We start from the raw sequence: 19,417 nt of genomic DNA on the forward strand, positions 1-19,417 counted from the left end.
TCCCTTTTTTCTCTTCACTCCATCTTTATGTTCTCCTGTTTTCTTTTATTTGTATATGGACTGGCTCTGTCTCTTTACTTCTCACCTGCATCCCTTCCTCTTAACTTACCTGTCCCATCTTTGTCTCGTATGTGTTTCGATGTGGGAGTGCTGCGATCGTTTTGATTGGTCTCTATGCTGCATCCGACGCTTGCTGATTGGCTGAATTTTTTACTTTTTTTGGTTTGTTACTCACTCTTGGTCATGTGTTGCGCCCATATTTGGCTGTGTGTAATTTCTGTGTTATACGATTATTAATTTTGTCCAAAGAAATGTTTTTGCACCCCCCTCTTTCTCTCCCTTTGTATTTTTTATTTTTGGAATATTTTTCTTTTTTAGGTATGTAAACCCCACAAGTTTGGTTTCATATGGAAAAGTGACTTCATGTTGTCCCGGTTTATGATTCAGGCTGGACTGGGAGGGTTAAGTGGGATGAGCGAGGCTGAATGTTTTATTAATTATTAACACTTTGAGATCTGCCTTCCATACTCTGTTGATTTGCATGTGATCCTGTCCACCGTATTGCAAAAAAACACAAACATGCATAAAACTATTTACTCTGCATTCAGACACAGCAATAAACACAGGTTATGACAAACTCTTTTCCCCCATTGTCACCAAAGTAAGCATTTTTCAAAAGCCACATATCTTCAGAACATGTTAACAACATTTCTGTATTTTTCAGACAAAAGAAATTGAAGAAAATGAACTTGTTAAAAACCAATTTCATCTCACTTGTCTTTTCAAACGACAAACTCTAAACGCTACATTTTACAAAATAGCGCTAATGTTAGTCAAACTGTCAAAATGTTAAGCTCACATCAACTCATGTACATGAACACCCCGGCTAACTAGTTTAGCTTTGTTAGCTGCGTTCAAATGTTATGCTAGTTAAATAAAATATGACATTACCTTGAAACTGTACACATTTAAAGCTACTTTCAGTAACAATAGCTTACATTTTTCCAATGCTAAATAGGTTTTGTCTGTGATATGTAATGCTAGCTAAATAAAATATGATATTATCTTAAACGTAAAAAGAAACATTAAAGTTGTCGTAACTAATGTGGAGGAACAACGTAGCTTTCTCATTTTCCTGATGCTAAATATGTTTGTTAGCTGTGTTATGCTAAGCTAGCAAAATGAAATCTCTATACAGTAGTAAAGTGTTAATCATTTTTCACCAATGCTGCTGCTGCTGCTAATGTGCATCTTTTGTTGAAAGCCTCTCTGGCTAACCCCTGAAAGTTACCGGTCAATAGAAAACTTTTAATGAGTCTTGACATAATTTCCCATCGACCAAAGAAAACCAACATTATTTTGATTCATTACGCACATTTCCATTTCCAAATGTCTCCACTCAGACACCCGCGGACACTTGTCAGATAGCTAACCATGCTAAGCTAATTGAATCATTTGCCATTGACCTTGTCATTTGCAATGAGGGAAAAATGAGGTAAACCTCATTTCCATGTGAATGGAGCTGTGCCGATAAAGAACATGACTCACCGAGGGAGCCGGTGCGAATTGCAGTCGAGGCCTTAATGGTCTCCTTAATGGGAGAGCAGAGTGTGTGTGTGCACTCTCATTCCTCAGTGCTTCTTTCACTCACACACTCTCCCCTCATCGAGCCAAAAAGGTCATTAATCTCTCGCTCGCCACACTCAGATGTAGAGCTTCAACACCGGGACAGTATGTCTTTTACAATCCCCTTCTCTCAAAACCCATCAAAGGAAGATGAGGGAAGATCAAGGGAGCCGAGCGAGAGCCTTTGAAGCTCAGAGAGGAGATTATCAACCATCTTGGATTGAAAGCTCGAGCATTAGACTGAAATGTCAGGCGTAGAAGACACACACACACACACACACACACAAACCTAAAAAGAAACACCTGATCATGCAAAATAAAAGTACAGCGTTGTTTCTTTTGCTGCAATTTACAGCGGTAATATAACCATCGTCTCCCCTGGCGACGTTAATATCTGCCCGCAGTGAATCATCAAATCTCCGATGGGCAATTCGCTTTTTAATTGCATGATGACTAAAAATCCCCCTAACAGCCCGACCCACTTCAACACACAAACAGAGAACAACAGAAGAGCTGGCGGACATTTTGGATGTAACATGTGTCTTTTTCAAAAGATTATTTGGTGACATTTTCAGTTTTCTTATTATGGGTTAATAAAAAATGCAAAAATAAAAGTACAAAAATAAAAAGAACCAAAAAATGAAATGTGCAATAACAAAATAAAAGCATAAATTAATCTAAAATCAAACATAAGAACTGATAATAATTCAAATTGACTTTAAATAATACAATAAAATACACAAAGGACATTTGAAAAAGTTCAGTAAAAAGTGGAATATAATAAAATATAATTACAATATATATTTAAACATTAGAAGTTCAAGTAAAAAGTGCAAAAAAGGGATGACATAAAATAAAATGTATACAAACATACAAGTTAAAATTAAAATGTGAAGTAAAATATAACTAAAATATGTGTATACAAAAAAAGCACATACACAGAACAAAGACCAGCACACGGTAAATGTATATCTATCCAAAGAACCCAACACACACATCAGCCCTGGATCTAGCTCTTTGTTTTTCTTTAGTTTTTCTTTGTCGTTGAGTTCTCTTGTCTTTAACCGTCTGCTCCTCCTCCAGGTGAACAATGCCACGGCCCGGGTGATGACCAACAAGAAAATGGTCAGCCCGTATCCTAACGGAGAGGCTCTCAGCACGCTGCCTTACGGTAACAACCCCACACACACACACACACACACACACACACACTAATAATCCAAACAGCATCAGGTTTCACAGGGAGAGGCGGATGTAAAACACACACACAGCGTTTCCCTCCCGCAGCTGCAGACCGCATTATGTAAGGCCGTCAGCAAACACAATTTCAAGGAGTTTATTTTAGACTTTATTATTTGTAACGCCTCCTACCCGCCTTGAGGGCAGTTCACTTTCAAATTGAGCTCAAGAGTTTCTAGATCTGTTGCTTAAAATGTTCATTTCTAATTTGATTCCATGATAATTCACTGTCAGATCAACTCTGAGATTATCGTGCATCCCTTCAGTACTGCTTCCAACTTCAACAAGGACTAATATTTACACATATTGTCGTTTTATTGAAAGTGAAAGTAGTCCATTATCTTGCTAAGAAGTTGGAAATGTGCAACCTGTGTTATATTGCAATTTGTTGTCCACTAATGGACCATTGCTCCGCCTCATTCAGTGATAGATAGTGACTTCACTGACATGTATTGTATTAAAATGATTCAGAATCATGACTTGAGTCCCCCTATTCAGCTGGTTTATGACACAGCTATAGTAAGTGTTGATATATGCAGTTGTATTTAGATAGTTTCAGTTCTAATACAATGTAAAATCTTAATGAAATGTTTCTTATATTACTTAAAAATGCTAAAAGGGAAGAGCTCCAGAGTTAGAGTTGCTGAGGGAGAATCGCTGCTCTGTGGCGCTCTCCCTGTTTCTCTCTGTCGCTGTGATTGAACTGGCTTTTTAAGTAGCTTGTGAACGATGAAAACTAACCAAAAAGGACAAGAAATGGCACTGATTGTGTAGAGAAAAGAGCGTGTGTGAATTTTAAATACTCTGCTCTTTATAAACAGCCCAAATTAACGATGCTCTCTCTTTGGGAATGCCAGCCGGGTGGAAGTTGAGTCCCATGATGGGAGCCATGTACGCACCTGAGATCTACGCAGGTAACTCTCCCACCTCTCTCACTGTCTCTGCTGCCTACTTTACATTTTAATCACATTCCTATCTTTCATTTATATTATTGCTCTGCTTGCGTAGTATTTCTCCTCCCTGGCACTTTTATTGATACGAGACCCTCAAGGCAGCAATTGGATTATTCCTCATCTCCCTTTTCCCCTTAAGTCTGTGTTACTGGAGAACGACACACAGTCTGTCATTCGGCAGAGTCAGCAGTGCCCTTTCCTATCACACCCCCTTACTCCTTCACAATAAAGGCTCCATACAGTTACTGTGTCCCTATATGAAGCTCAGGAAGAGGCATTTTTAAAATTTTAAAACCAAACATAGTTACCCAACTCCTTTTTTCAAAATAAAAGCCCCATCGAGTAATGGAATCCTTACAAGAAGCTCAGAAAGAGCTTCGTTTTTCAAAATAAAAGCCTCATCGAGTAATGGAATCCTTACAAGAAGTTCAGAGAGACCGTTTCTTTTCAAAATAAAAGCCCCATCGAGTTACTATCCTTACAAGAAGCTCAGAAAGAGTTTCGTTTTTCAAAATAAAAGCCCCATCGAGTTACTATCCTTACAGGAAACTCAGAAAGAGTTAAGTTTTTCAAAATAAAAGCCCCATTGACTTACTGTATCCTTTAAGGAAGCTCAACCAGGTGCATTTTTTCCAAAGTAAAAGCACCATAGAGTAAGTGAATCCTTACTAGAAGTTCAGAAAGAGACAGGTTTTTCAAAACAAAAGACCCATAAAGTTAACGAATCCTTACAGGAAGCTTAGGAGGAGGCTTGTTTTTCAAAATAAAGCAAGCCTCTTACGGTGTCCTCGCTGGAAGATCAGGAAAAGTCATATTTTTCAAAATAAAAGTCCCATAGAGTCACTTGATACTTTGAGGAAGCTCAGGTTTAAGCTTATTTTTCAAAATAAAGGTCTCAGAAAGCAACAATGCAGCTTCTGCTATCAATACTTAATTAGTTTTTCTTTTTTGCCCCCCCCCCCCCCCTTCAGTCCCAGGGTTCCCCTACTCTTCAGCAGCAGCAGCAGCCACCACAGCAGCAGCAGCGTTTCGCGGTGCCCACCTGAGGGGCCGGGGCCGACCCGTCTACAGCGCTGTTCGTGCAGCCGTGCCTCAGCCCGCCATCCCTACATACCCTGGGTAAGAAAAGACGTGCTTTAATTAAACGTGAAAACATCAAGTAAAATGTGCTTTAAAAGGATAAAGAATAAGATAGAATTTAAATATTCATACAAACAATTCAGTGAATTAAAACAGTGCTATAAATGAATCAATTAATAATATTTAATCAAATAGAAATATTCTTTTACAATAAATGACAAGAGTATGATTCTGAAATGCATAATTAAAAGTGTGTTTTAGCCGCCACCAGACCCCAAAGCAAATTCCTTGTATATGTAAACGTACCTGGCAATAAATCTGATTCTGAAATCAGAACTACGAGAGTTATTGCCTTTACACACATTTGCAGCTGCCCTATATCGGTGTTTGTTACAACACATTTGAGAAGTACTAAGAGTCAGGATCAATTGTTTTGTTGAGTGGCTGGTAAATCTATTGAGCAACACCCGATGAATACCATTCCCCAGCTCTCTGTTTAATACAGCGGCGCTCCAGCTCACACATTATTCACACTCCACATCCCTTCAGCGGTCCAACTGGCACTCTGTCAGTCAGTTCATAAGCTCTTCAGCACTGATGGGATTGCACCAGTGGAGGTTCATTTGAATAAAAGCTCGCAGATAGCGGGCCGTCAGTACATTAGCATAGACAAACACAAAGCACATCGAGTCATTATGCAGGAGCAGTCGCAGAATAATTCCACGTTAGCGTGTGTGTTTTGTCCATCAGTCGCTGTGTGTACTGTGCATGTTACTGCTGTGCTGTGATGATTGGCTAATGGGGTCGTGACTGCTCCAGATCAAAGCAGAATTGATTGGTTAATGGCCTTTCTTACTATGATGATGATGATGATGATGATGATGATGATTCAAATGAAACTGAATGGCTGCAGGAAATACCCTCTCCATATCTGCTCCAACAAAGCACACCTCTGAGATTTCATAAAAGCATCAAAGCAGCTTTAATGACCTGGTGTTATTGCAGCAGGGGAATACACGATCTTTATGGTGGCATTTCAGATCAAGGAAATGAATCTGTTATCTATGGAGTCATAGGAGGGCCGTTCTGTAGAAGATGAGGAAAATAAGTGTGGAAATATTAAGGGAAATATGTAAACAAATAAAGATGGACATCTTTTATTTAAACTCTCATGAATTTCATCTAAAATATTTGATTTGATTTGGGATTATTTATAATATATTCTGTATCCCTATATCTTATATGTTTTTGACATTTTATAATAAAGAATTACAATAAATCAATTTAGAAAATAAACACATAGAGAATCGCCTTTATGCAAAAAAAATATTAACATTAATTAATAAATAAGGAAATAAATGTGAATAAAAATAAATGCTTCAAATTAAATGTCATATATTAAATGTAGCTTTGTCTTTATTTTACATTATAAATGTTTTATTTGCTTTAACATTTTTAATTGTATTTATTTCTCTTTATTTTCCACATTTGTTTTATTATTATTATTATTATTATTATTATTATTATTATTAATAATAATAATTTCCCACATTGTTTTTTAAATTATTTGTAATTATTTAAATATGTATTTCCACATTTATTTATTTCCCCGTATTGTTTTAATTAATTATCTTAATGTGTCCTCATGTACTTTACTTTTCTTCTACAGATTCAGTCTGTGTTTGATGTCACTCCTATGACTGCATAGTCAGCCTTATGCATTTATTATTCCACATGTTTTATCTGAGTGGTGGAGCTTAAATGGAGGCTGTATTTCCTCTGCATGCTGCATGGGTGTGAATTAACTTTTCTCTCTCTGTCTCCCCTCTCTCCCTGTCTCTCTCTATTATTTTGTTGCTGTGTGACCTTCCTCCACTCTGGTTTTTTCGGGACTGTGCACCACTCCATTTGCACCCCCTCCTCTCCCACTCTCTCTCTCTCCCCTCTTCCCCCTCTCTCAGTGTGGTGTATCAGGATGGGTTTTACGGAGCTGCAGACTTATATGTAAGTATACTCACCTCCCACCAACACACCCTCTCTATCTCCCCCTCCTCCTCTCAGCTTTCTCCTGCTTTTTCTTTCCCTCTGGGGGTGATGCTGCATGTGTGTCCAGTCATGCGCTGCACAGAGCTGCCTGTAAACAAGTAAACACACCTCTCATTATGTCATTGAACGCAGCTTGGGTCAAAAAAGGTTTAAAAATAGCTGCAAAATCTTAGGAATCTCAAACACCATGAGGGCTGCTCTGTGGGCGGATGTGGCAGCGTGCATCAGTGTGTGAGCGTATGAATGTGTGTGTGTGTGCGTGTGTGTGTGTATCCGGGTTGACACCAGTTGTTTCTGTTCTCTCTATAGACTAGTGTTTCAGGACTCAGTCCTTAGTCCCAGGTTGCCTCAGGTAGGGTCACCCACAGTGTGTTTCTTCTTCCTGTCCCCCCTCCTCTGATAAACCATCCTCTGATCTGGAACGTGTTGTCTTTTAAAAACTAAATGACCACTGCTTTGACTTTGTGTTGGTGTTCATAGCTCACTAGTTCCTGTCTTTGTCTACTAACTCTCTGAAGTGTGCGACCCTTCGGATTTGTGTGCTTGTTTGTTTACTAAATCACTAAAGTGAGTGTGCACATTTCTTCCTCTACTAGAGCCTGGTCTCTTTTGTCTGGTTGTGTAAAATTAAAGGAAATCCTTATTTTTCAGCCAAAATGAACATTTCCAGCGTCACAATAAACACGTATTGATGATAAACATGATATTTTCAGAATAAAATATTGAGATTATTCTTAAATACACATTATAATATCCTGTCCATACATCCATTCTCTCGATCGAGGCTCTAATGTAATTGATGGGAACTTTTTATTTTTGGTACGCTTATATACAGTAATGGTAACAGAGACTTTGTGTCGTTAGGCTCGTTTTATTTTGAAAAGCATCTTTGAGCGTTTGTAAAAAATCTTGATACCTAAAATATATAATAAGGATTATTATTATTATTGGTGTTTTTCAGTTTAAACCACATTTTAATTGGACTTATGGCATTATCAGCACTCCATGGATCTTTAAAAGGTCTAGATTTTAAACATCTACAATTTCTTAAGATGAAAATTGAACTCAACCCTTAACCGTGAATTCTTTAACGAGCCCTCCTGCTTTAATATCATCATCGAATATAGTTTTAGTCACAATTATCACTTGGAGAAATCCTTAAGATCGTGACAGTCCCAATAATGATAACCCTAACATTTACAAATTGGACCCAAAGATATTGATAGTAAAAAATTGGCTCCTTAAAAAAATGGACACTGTAGCAGAGAGGTTAGCATTAGCGGAGTATGTGAGTTAGTCAGTGCTCTGAGAGCGCGGCCTCTTCCTGAATGAACCGTGGATAACACCTGAAGCATGTGCTGATCAGCTGCTGCATGCACACACACTGATCCAACTTACCCAGAAACCCTTGCTCTTTCTCTCTGTTGATGACACGGGGCTTTCTGTGTGTGTGTGTGTGTGTGTGTGTGTGTGTGTGTGTGTGTGTGTGTGTGTGTGTGTGTGTGTGTGTGTGTGTGTGTGTGTGTGTGTGTGTGTGTGTGTGTGTGTGTGTGTGTGTGTGTGTGTGTGTGTGTGTGTGTGTGTGTGTGTGTGTGTGTGTGTGTGTGTGTGTGTGTGACTTCCCACCCCCCCCATCTTCCTCTTTTCTTCCTGAAATCCATGTAAACAAACACAAATAACAACAACAACAAACGTGTCCCATAATTACATTGAGTTTTCTATACGGTCTCGACTGTGAACATTCTGTCTCCCCCTGATTTACCTCCCGTAGTGATAATAATACAGTCTAACTCGCCCTCGACAGTTCAATTTCCTCCCTCTGTCTCTCTGATAAAACACCCCCCGTACAGAAATGCAATATACTGACACTGAATTGGTTTTCTGGACGTATATAATCTAGTCTATATGTGTGATAAACAGCTTTTGGACCTTAATGCGTCACATGTACGTTGTTCTTTACTAGAGGCTGTACCAACGTGTACATTTATTAGGATTGGAAGCCACTTTTTTATGACTTTCACCCGAAAAACTGAGGAAAACATCAGTTTTTTATCATAGAGGCTGCCGTGATGGCGTTTAGTTGGAGGTTAGCATCTCCCTGTTTCCCTTGATTAAAAAGCCAATGGGATTTTCTGAAATGTTGGTTATTTTAAAGTCCAGAAGCCAACAAATATGTGTTAAAGAAGCAGAATATTTTGTAGGATTGAAGTATTTTTCCAAGGCTTTAAACACAATGAAAGACCAGCCACAAAAGAAGCTGTGAAAGGTTCAGAAAGAGGCTTTCACATATTTTGGTACCTATTTTCTTACTAAACACGAGAGAAAATGTGTTTAATAAAAGTTTATAAAGCCTATAACTGCATAACAATATAACTTTCTAAACGTTAACCTTTGCATTGTGCACGAAACATCCCATAGATTACAAAAACAGCCACATATCTAGAGAATTATAAAAAGTCCCTCATATTTCCAGACCCCTAATATTTGTTGGAATGAAATGTCAGTATATTCCACCTCTATATGGCGCCCCATCTTCCCCACACCTTAGTGTCCTCCTCCTCCTCCTCCTCCTCCTCCTCCTCCTCATACACGCATGATTAACTCTTTCTGTGTGTGTGTGTGTTTAGGGAGGTTATCCTGCCGCTGCTGCCGCGGCCGCCGCCTACCGCTACGCCCAGCCGGCCGCCGTGACCGGAGCAACCGCTGCAGCTGCCGCCTACAGCGACAGGTGAGGACAACACACACACACACACACACACACAAACACCCACACACACCGGGTCACTTTTTGCCGAGACTTCTCCTTGGATTTAGTTTCCTCTCTTCCAATTACTGCAGCATGGTATGTGGACTCTGATGGTTGCCTGGGTCCAGACGTTTGAATCCACCCCCTCTGTGTTGAGTGGAAACGAGTTTTTAAGAATCACAGTTCTGCCTTTAATCAGGAAAAGAGGAGAGCCAATTAAAAACAAACTGAAATGTCACAGGGCCGAGGTCTGGTCCCAAACAACCATCAGGGACATTTTCAATTATATGTTTATTTATAGACTTCATCCAAACATGCATAGTGTAAATACAATTTCAAAAAGAGACATGCCTTAGGGTGTTTACTATCTGGAAAAAGGTGACGTTTAACAGGAAAAAAAACCTAGAAATATGAGAAGGAAAAAATAAATCATTAAAATATATAAATAAAGGTAAAAAAATAATTACAAATGTTGAATTAAAAATGTGAAAATAGATAATAATTCTTGAGAAATAATCATATTAAAAATCATATCAATGGGGCTTTTAATAAATCAATACAATACTGAAATATTAAGAGTTTTAGTAAAGCAGATTGCAATATTTCCCCTCACTTGTGTTATAGTAAACCTTACTCCACCAGAATAACAGTTATAGTTGCATCTAAAAATGCATGCATGCAATAAGTAAACAAACAAAAAACAATGAAGACAATAAAAACATTATCTCTGGTTTAACCGTAAAAAAAAAAAGCCTTGAAGTTTTTCTCCCGATTGTGTAACTTCCTGTTTCCTGTCTTGTGTTTCCTAGTTATGGCCGAGTGTACACTACAGACCCCTACCACGGGTTAACTCCAGCTGCTGCTGCGTACGGAGTGGGAGCAATGGTGAGTAAAACTGACAAAAACCACTCTGCACGAAACACAAACCATTCATACTCTTATGGGGGGGGGGGGGAGGAGGTTAGGATGCACGGCACCCTCTGTATTTGGAGGCAAAGTGGATGCATGGGGTCTGCAGATGTTAAGCTATGTTTGGATCCACCATAGAACTTTCTTCTTTGTGTGTCCTCAGCAGGACATTGCACTCACGTTGCAAGTGAGTTAAGACGGAGAAAAAAAAAGTGCACATTTGCATCCCAATAAATGCATCTTTTGTGGATTTAACTCCGTAAACATCTGTAGATTTCATATGAATAATGCATTGCTGTATTCAAACAGTGTCCTCTCGATGACACGTTGTCCCTTTCTGTCTCTTCCAGGCCAGTTTATACCGGGCAGGATACAGTAGGTTTGCTCCGTACTAAAAAAAAGAAAACAGCCCACAAATCACATCTGAGGAATTTCACATCGCTCCAAAAAAAAAACCTTTTTCCAGCTCTTTGTTTGGCAGCAGCTCCCCTCCACTCTCCTGCAGGCGGACAACGGAGACCACTCATGTTTTATTTTTGTCATCTTGTGGCGACAGAGGTCATCGTGCCACATCATCAAACTGTCTGTCCTCTTCTGTCGGAACCAAAACTGCCACGCAAAGAAAAAAAAACCACCCTGCGACTTTGAACTCGAGGGCACGATTTCGGACGTTTTTGTACAACACTGCGGGACCTGGAAGGAGCGAGACTGTACATCTTTTTCCCGCCCTTCTCTGAGAGTATACCCACCGCCCTATAGGAGCTCATTTCACCTCTACACACACTAAGGTGTCCTCTACATTTCAGAAAGACGCTCCTCTAAAAGGTACTTCTGCTTTTAAACACTACATTAAAGCCCCCCCCCCCCCGCACAGAAGACCATCATGGTGAAACAAAATGTAGGAATTATTATTGTTTTTGTGCATTTATCCGAGAGGAACTGGGAGCTTCATACTGACGGAAACCACTTTACACGGCATGGGATTCTTTTTACTCTCCCCCGAATTTACAATCATGTTAGAGAAAAAAACGACAAGGGAAAAGACGATCAAACGGACTCTTTTTTTCTGCATTACCTCACTTTTTCTGTTTCTTATTTTGCTGCCATTTGATCGGTATATAAAGCGTCTTCAGCCTCAGAGACATTCATTTCCTGTCCTGCAACACTAAGACGGGATCCTGTATCTCCGTCCTTTTTTCCGTCTCTAAAGGCTCGTCCTCGATTTTCTCCTCGTAGCGCTTCTTCCAGCATACCCGTCACACATTCCTGCAAATGAAAACGAGCAATCCGATTCAAGCGGGAAAACACACCCACACTTTCGGGACGCTCGTCATCCAGCCAAATGGGGAGTCCCTCCTGGCCAATCAGAGAAGGATTTCTGCAGAATTAGACAGAGTTAGAGAGTCTTTGATATTTATATTCATCCTCGTTAAGGACACCGTCATTATTGCTCTGGGATTGTTTTTGGCGTCCGAGTATTTTGTACGTGTCTCCATATACCCTCACTTTGTTGCTTTTATTTTGCCTTCTTTTGGTTCCAAAGATTCTGAAATAAGCACATTTTTGTTTTATCTGGGTCCTGATGCATTTCCTTTGTTTTGTTTGTGGTTTTTCTTTTTCGTTTGTGCCTTTTATTTGGTTCAGTGCAGCACCCTGGGAAATGTCATGCAACAGTAGGAGCAGGATTGGGATTTTTTTTGACCCACAAAAACAAATTCAGACCACTCATTTATTGACAAGAGAAGGGACGTCAGAGCAGATGGAGTCATGAGGGATAAGCAGGAAGACTGAGCTGATTATATGGATAGTTTTTTAGCCATTAGGGCCAAATTACAGTGAAGTAAATGGAGGAGAAACGTCCAGACAAAGAGGGAAGAGCGGAGGGGTATCGTGAAGGTGAGAGCCATTAATCATCAGCTGACAGGACAACAAACGTCCCCTGCTGTCTGTTGTTTTTTTTATTCCAGTGCGAGGAGTTTTTGTATGATTGTGTGCAGTAGGTCCAATGAGTATTTTCGACGAGCATTACCTCTTCTTCTTTTTTGGGTCTTTTTATTATTCCTTACAAGTATTATCAGAAGTGTTGCTATGCATGCTTTTGTGAGAGAGGAAGACAGAATCCTTTTTTCATTTTGTGCATGAATTCAAAAATCATAGTGCTGGAGGAGGGAGATCAGAAGGGGGAGTGGGGGGGTGGGTGTTTACAAAACAAGAGGAGGATGTGAGGAGTAAAAAAGTCCGATGAGGATTGGAAGTTGATTTCGATCCGCTTCAATAATCCGGGTTACGGCTGCTCGGTGCCTCTGTTGTAATCACCAGTTTAATTTGAGACGTCTCGACCCCCCCTCCCCCCGGTTCTCTTTTATAACGAAAGTAAAATCCCCGTATGATCATTCGGCTTCACCGTGAAAAGAAGAGGCTGGTGAAACAGAGCTAGCTCCACCGTCCTGGTGCATTGAGCAGCCACTGTGGTGCAGGAATGAGTTAGCATTTTAGACTCCCTCGTCTCAAACTCAATGGGTTTTTTTTAATTTATATTTTGGTTAGAAGCCTGAAGTAAGGTCTGTGGTTATCACAAACTAAAGAAAATGTCATGATTTGTTCCAACACGTGGCTAAAAGAGACGACTAAACGCCATCGGGCCGACCGTTAGCCGCTTTTAGCTTAGTCATGTGGCGTGAAGTCCTTTTTAGCCTAACGTTAGCTTACAAGATTCTTACGTGTTGTTCTCCTACAGGACATATGTCGGTAAATAACCCACTAGTAAATATCCAAAGCTTTTAGGTGCTCGAAAACCAACAGTTTGCTATCAAGCGGGCCAAGAGAGACGACATTAGCCGTCATTAGCACATTCAAAGTAATACAATTAGCAGTAAAACATGGATATTATCTTGCTGAACAGAAGTATAATATAAATGTGTTTGCCACTGATTTTAATTCCTGCAATATTCCAAAAGCTAATTAAAAAAATCCCATTGGCTTTCTGTCGTTGGAGCCGTTGCGACGCTAACTCTATTGGTAGTGAATCGGATTTGCTGCAGAGGTGCATGCTGGGACAAAGTTCTCCTCTGACCCCGACTCCCCTGCACTCGAGCCGAACCAGTGGGAGGTTTTTTTGTACAGGGATTTCATAAAAGAATTTAAACTGCATGTGGATTTTTCTTTTTGTAATGTCACATGCTCTTAAAAGCTCATTTATCCAAGTGATTTTTTTTCTCAATAAGTGACATGTATTTTCTCACCGTGTTTTATTTTGCCATCCTTGTGTCTGCCTTCTGTTTATTCTCTCCATTATTATTGAATGTATATAATAAATAAACTGTTTGGTTTTTAAGCTGGTCTGTGAATTACTTATTACTTATATATACTTAATAATAATAATACATTTGAGCGCTTTTACACGTGCTCAAGGATCAAAGACCTGATGACTGCAGTGATGGTCCAGGTGGGATTGAACCGGTGCTTCCCTGTTCCCCTTACCTGATGACCAGCGCACTCAACCACTGCACCACAGCCTCCCCAAATACTAAACTCATAGACCTTTATCAGGTTTAAAAAGAGGGTTGTCCCTAAAAACAACAATACATACGTTTCCTCTTAGCTGTAGCGTTATTAGTGTGAGTTATCGAATGTTGGAGATGTCTCCAATAGGGAGGAGGAACTACATGGCCCCTGGTTTGCGATGCTCAAAAAAAAACATTTGCAAATCTCTAAACCGATGTCTCTCACAGATATGATGATCCTTTGACTCAAGAAATAATCCCGGAGCAGATGCAGAAACTATTCAGAGGGTAGCTGGTTCGAGTCCCCTTACAGACCAGTAGGACACATTTTCATTCTACCCAACCAAACCATGTGGCGATGGCTCTGGATGTAGAGGCTTGGCTTTGGATCGATGGTCATTGTTTAAAAGGGAGTCTTCGTTTAGTCCAAACCAAGAGTCCCTTTGCTCTGACACATCTCTAAAACTGCAAGCGTTATATGTGTCTATATTTCAGGTGTACTCTATGTACTCTGAAAACATAGAATTTCTTCTTGTGGGATTCATAATTAATGTGGGCCTGTTCTCCTATAACAGTTGAATGGACGTATCCCTTCTGTGTAGGGATACGTTACCAGGATGTAGGTTGGTAGAAAGAAAGTAGTTCCTACAGGAAGCTGCTCACAACAAGGTCTGTGTTTTATTTTAAGTAACCAAGTCGTGATTTTTGGAAGGAGGCATTGCTGTAACTGTATATTTGTGTTGCTTTGAGCACCAGAAACAAAGTGCCATGTACTTCCATTATACTAAAGAGAAGGGAGTCATCTCTACCTCCAACACTCTGCAACTCAAACAGTCCAGAATGATAAGCAGCACTAAGTAAAGTAACCTACAGTGGGGCAAAAAAGTATTTAGTCAGCCACCAATTGTGCAAGTTCTCCCATTTAAAAAGATGAGAGAGGCCTGTAATTTTTATCATAGGTATACCTCAACTATGAGAGACAAAATGAGAAAAGAAAATCCAGGAAATCACATTGTAGGATTTTTAAAGAATTAATTATAAATTCCTCGGTAAAATAAGTATTTGGTCACCTACAAACAAGCAAGATTTCTGGCTCTCACAGACCAGTAACTTCTTCTTTAAGAGGCTCCTCTGTCCTCCACTCGTTACCTGTATTAATGGCACCTTTTTGAACTCGTTATCAGTATAAAAGACACCTGTCCACAACCTCAAACAGTCATACTCCAAACTCCACTATGGCCAAGACCAAAGAGCTGTCAAAGGAGACCAGAGACAAAATTGTAGACCTGCACCAGGCTGGGAAAACTGAATCTGCAATAGGTAAGCAGCTTGGTGTGAAGAAATCAACTGTGGGAGCAATTATTAGAAAATGGAAGACATACAAGACCACTGCTAATCTCCCTCCATCTGGGGCTCCACGCAAGATCTCACCCCGTGGGGTCAAAATGATCACAAGAACGGTGAGCAAAGATCCCAGAACCACACGGGGGGACCTAGTGAATGACCTGCAGAGAGCTGGGACCAAAGTAACAGAGGCTACCATCAGTAACACACTACGCCGCCAGGGACTTAAATCCTGCAGTTCCAGACGTGTCCCCCTGCTTAAGCCAGTACATGTCCAGGCCCGTCTGAAGTTTGCTAGAGGGCATTTGGGTGATCCAGGATTGGGAGAATGTCATATGGTCAGATGAAACCAAAATAGAACTTTTTGATAAAAACTCAACTCGTCGTGTTTGGAGGAGAAAGAATGCAGAGTTGCATCCAAAGAACACCATACCTACTGTGAAGCATGGGGGTGGAAACATCATGCTTTGGGGCTGTTTTTCTGCAAAGGGACCAGGACGACTGATCCGAGTAAAGGAAAGAATGAATGGGGCCATGTATCGTGAGATTTTGAGTGAAAACCTCCTTCCATCAGCAAGGGCACTGAAGATGAAGCGTGGCTGGGTCTTTCAGCATGACAATGATCCCAAACACACCGCCAGGGCAACGAAGGAGTGGCTTCGTAAGAAGCATTTCAAGGTCCTGGAGTGGCCTAGCCAGTCTCCAGATCTCAACCCCATAGAAAATCTTTGGAGGGAGTTGAAAGTCTGTGTTGCCCAGCGACATCCCCAAAACATCACTGCTTTAGAGGAGATCTGCATGGAGGAATGGGCCAAAATACCAGCAACAGTGTGTGAAAACCTTGTGAAGACTTACAGAAAACGTTTGACCTCTGTCATTGGCAACAAAGGGTATATAACAAAGTATTGAGATGAACTTTTGTTATTGACCAAATACTTATTTTCCACAATAATTTGAAAATTAATTCATTAAAAATCCTACAATGTGATTTTCTGGATTTCTTTTCTCATTTTGTCTCTCATAGTTGAGGTTTACCTATGATAACAATTACAGGCCTCTCTCATCTTTTTAAATGGGAGAACTTGCACAATTGGTGGCTGACTAAATACTTTTTTGCCCCACTGTATGTGTATTTGACTCTGGAGTGAACAGTCCCTCTAACACATGAACCCGAGCCCTTACACTAGTCCTCAGGAGCTGATAAAGCACACTCCCTCTGATTCAGCAGCTGGTAACCATTAACGCATTTCCTTCCCACGATTGTGTACGGCTTATCGTTTTTCTTTCCAGTGTTTGGCTGTAACGATGGTATCCAATCAGAGGCAGAGAAAGGGCGTCTGAATGGACTCTCAAACGAGATGAAACCCCGAACAGGAGGTGAGAGAAAGTGCTGCAATGCTTTGATTACAGGATAACCGAGGAGCACGCTTTCACTGTCTGCACAAAACTTTCCAGGGGATTGATGAACAGAAAAACACTTGGGATGCATTGACTTTAATGTACTCGCATCTGCCTGAGTAAAAGTACAAGTACAAGAGTGTAGGAACACTCTGTCGTGCATTCAAAATGTTACTCAAGTAAAAGTACAAAAGTACTAGCATCTAAATAACCTTAAAGCAAAAGTACCTCAAATGGGCCTCGAGTAAATCTAGTTGCTTTGGGTGCCAAGGGTGGTGTTGGGTGAGTGGTGGGTGGTGGGGGGTCACACACAATCTGGAACAATCTTTAATTGCATCTGGAGTTAATGGCCGTAAATGGGTTGAATGAGGCGGGAAAACTCATATCCTGCTAATTGCTCCAATGCACAAGAGGCCAATTGCCAATTTGATGGCAAGCTCTCTGAGTAATTGAAGTCGAGTTATTTGGAAGAATAGATTGAAGGCCATCTGATAAAAAGGGAGGGGGGAGGGGGTGGGAGGGGGTGTTGGTGAATCTATTGAAGTGAGGTATTGACCTTTTGTGGGCGGCTGTGTCACTACAGGGGGGGAGAATAAGTGGCAGAAACCTTTTTAGTCGATTTATTATGTGTGAATATTATACCATTTGTATTGTAGAGTGTTGTTCTGCCAATACTGCTCAAACTTTTTCCTTCATACTGTTTAAATCTGCCAGTTAATTTCGGGTAGTTTCGTCTCAGTATGTCTAAACACTGCCCCCTGGTGGTTCAGAAAGTGTTACTGCACCTCTGCTGCTTAAAATGGCTTTTTGGAGTTAGTCCTTTCCTGTAATGTGATATGTAGGGTTTTGTGCATCATTAACTCACAGCCTTGTCACCTTAAATCCTTAGGAAATATTTGTCTCTTAACTACAGTAAATGAAATACCAACACACAAACTGAAGACAAATGGGGGCCACGTTTACAGCAAAGCCTGTGCTGCAAGGACGAGTAATACCTGTTTATTCAGAAGTGTATTAAAGAGTAGCATTTTAGAGAGAGTGCACATGTTTTGTGATAGAAATATTACAAATTTGGACTTGAATTAAACTGTGAAAGTGTGCAAAAAGTTAAATTAGATTAGATTAAATGTATTGATCCCCAATTGGGAATTTGATTTGTTACAGACGCATGTTGACAAGCAATTGCATCGGTTTGTCCGCTGCACATCCATCATGCCAATCTCTCATTCCACCACATCCCAAAGGTTAAATATATATATATATATATATATATATATATATCAGTGGTGGGCCGTCAGGGCCAGCAAGGCCTTCTCTGCTGGCCTAAACATCATCAGAATATAAATTAAATGTTGATATATTTTTTCCACAAATACGTATTGAATTATTCCCCATAGTCTATTCTCTTCATTTTATAGCGTTCGTCTTGGCTGCGCTGCTTCCAGCCTCAGAACGAGATTTGGAGGGCTGGCCTTTATGTTAGAGCTTTTATCCAATCATATTTCAGCCATAATGTGTTGCTAGGGTCAAAGAAATCTGCCCTTAGGCCTTCAGAATCAACAGTGCGGGCGCCTGTAGCTTAAAGTGAACGCAAACAAAATTGTGGCGTTAACCAATCAGATTTCGAGGTGGCGACAACGGGCCAGCTAGCAGGCGTACGCTAACGTTAGCACGTGCACATCTTCTGATTGGATACGCACTATTGAGAGGCAGAGCTAGGCAGTAGGCAGAGCCATACAGTCTATGGGCAAAGCTAGCAAACAGAACTAGAACTTGAGCGAGCTAATTTGTGTAGATTTCTACAAGCTATTTTTTTCAACCCACAATGGCTGAAGGAGGAGAAGAGATCAATTTGGTCGCAGATATAATTACAACGCCATTTTCAAAACGAACTTTTCAAGTAAAGCTACACATCTTGAGAAGGGAACGGCCAACTCCAACGCTAGCGAGCCTAGCACAGCAGGGAAACTACGAGCGGTACCCCTGGCTCACAGCCTCCGAGAGGCACTGCAAATTGTACTGCCGGGAATGCCTGGTATTTGCAACTGATCGATTTGGTGTTTGGAGCCACACTGGATTTGCAAACTTGAGTTGTCTAACCAAGGCAGCAACGAGACACCAAAGCACAGCTGGGCACTTTTGGGGACACCCAAGTGGATCTACAGCTCAACGAACAAGTGCGCAGGGAAACGGAGCTCCACAACGAAAGGGTGAACAAAAATAGGGAAATATTGAAAGACTGATTGATTGTGTCCTGTTTTTGGGTAAACAGGAACTTTCATTTAGGGGACACGATGAAAGCGCCGAGTCCAGAAACAGAGGAAACTACATGGAGCTTCTTTCTTTTCGTGCTGAGAACAACACAGATTTGCATTACCACCTGTACACAAACCACATGTTTACTGGGACGTCAGGCAAAATACAAAACGACCTGATTTATGCTATTGCTGAAGTGATGGGAGGAGAGATCAAAATGAAGATTAAAAAAGCACCCTTTGTCGCTGTTATGGTGGACGAGACGTCAGATGTGGGTAATGTAGCACAGCTGGCACTTGTTCTGCGTTATGTGACGG

General features: G+C 40.6%; 1 protein-coding gene across 4 annotated transcripts in view; it reads left to right on the plus strand.

The window, feature by feature from the left end:
* LOC134878142 (RNA binding protein fox-1 homolog 2-like) overlaps positions 1–13,933 on the plus strand; it is a 52,215-nt gene extending 38,282 nt beyond the window's left edge. For 2 of the 4 annotated variants that reach the window (XM_063903988.1, XM_063903991.1), the window contains 7 exons: positions 2,710–2,797; positions 3,687–3,779; positions 4,790–4,937; positions 6,860–6,902; positions 9,572–9,672; positions 10,500–10,575; positions 10,950–13,933. In XM_063903988.1, coding sequence (XP_063760058.1) covers positions 2,710–2,797; positions 3,687–3,779; positions 4,790–4,937; positions 6,860–6,902; positions 9,572–9,672; positions 10,500–10,575; positions 10,950–10,994 — 594 coding nt within the window. In that variant the 3' untranslated portion in view covers positions 10,995–13,933. Of the gene's footprint in view, positions 1–2,709; positions 2,798–3,686; positions 3,780–4,789; positions 4,938–6,859; positions 6,903–7,253; positions 7,297–9,571; positions 9,673–10,499; positions 10,576–10,949 lie in introns of all 4 variants that reach the window. The other 2 variants (XM_063903989.1, XM_063903990.1) reach the window with 2 other exon arrangements.
* The last annotated feature ends 5,484 nt before the right edge of the window (positions 13,934–19,417 follow it).

This window comes from Eleginops maclovinus, chromosome 16 (assembly GCF_036324505.1).
Source record: "Eleginops maclovinus isolate JMC-PN-2008 ecotype Puerto Natales chromosome 16, JC_Emac_rtc_rv5, whole genome shotgun sequence".
Lineage (NCBI taxonomy): Eukaryota > Metazoa > Chordata > Actinopteri > Perciformes > Eleginopidae > Eleginops > Eleginops maclovinus.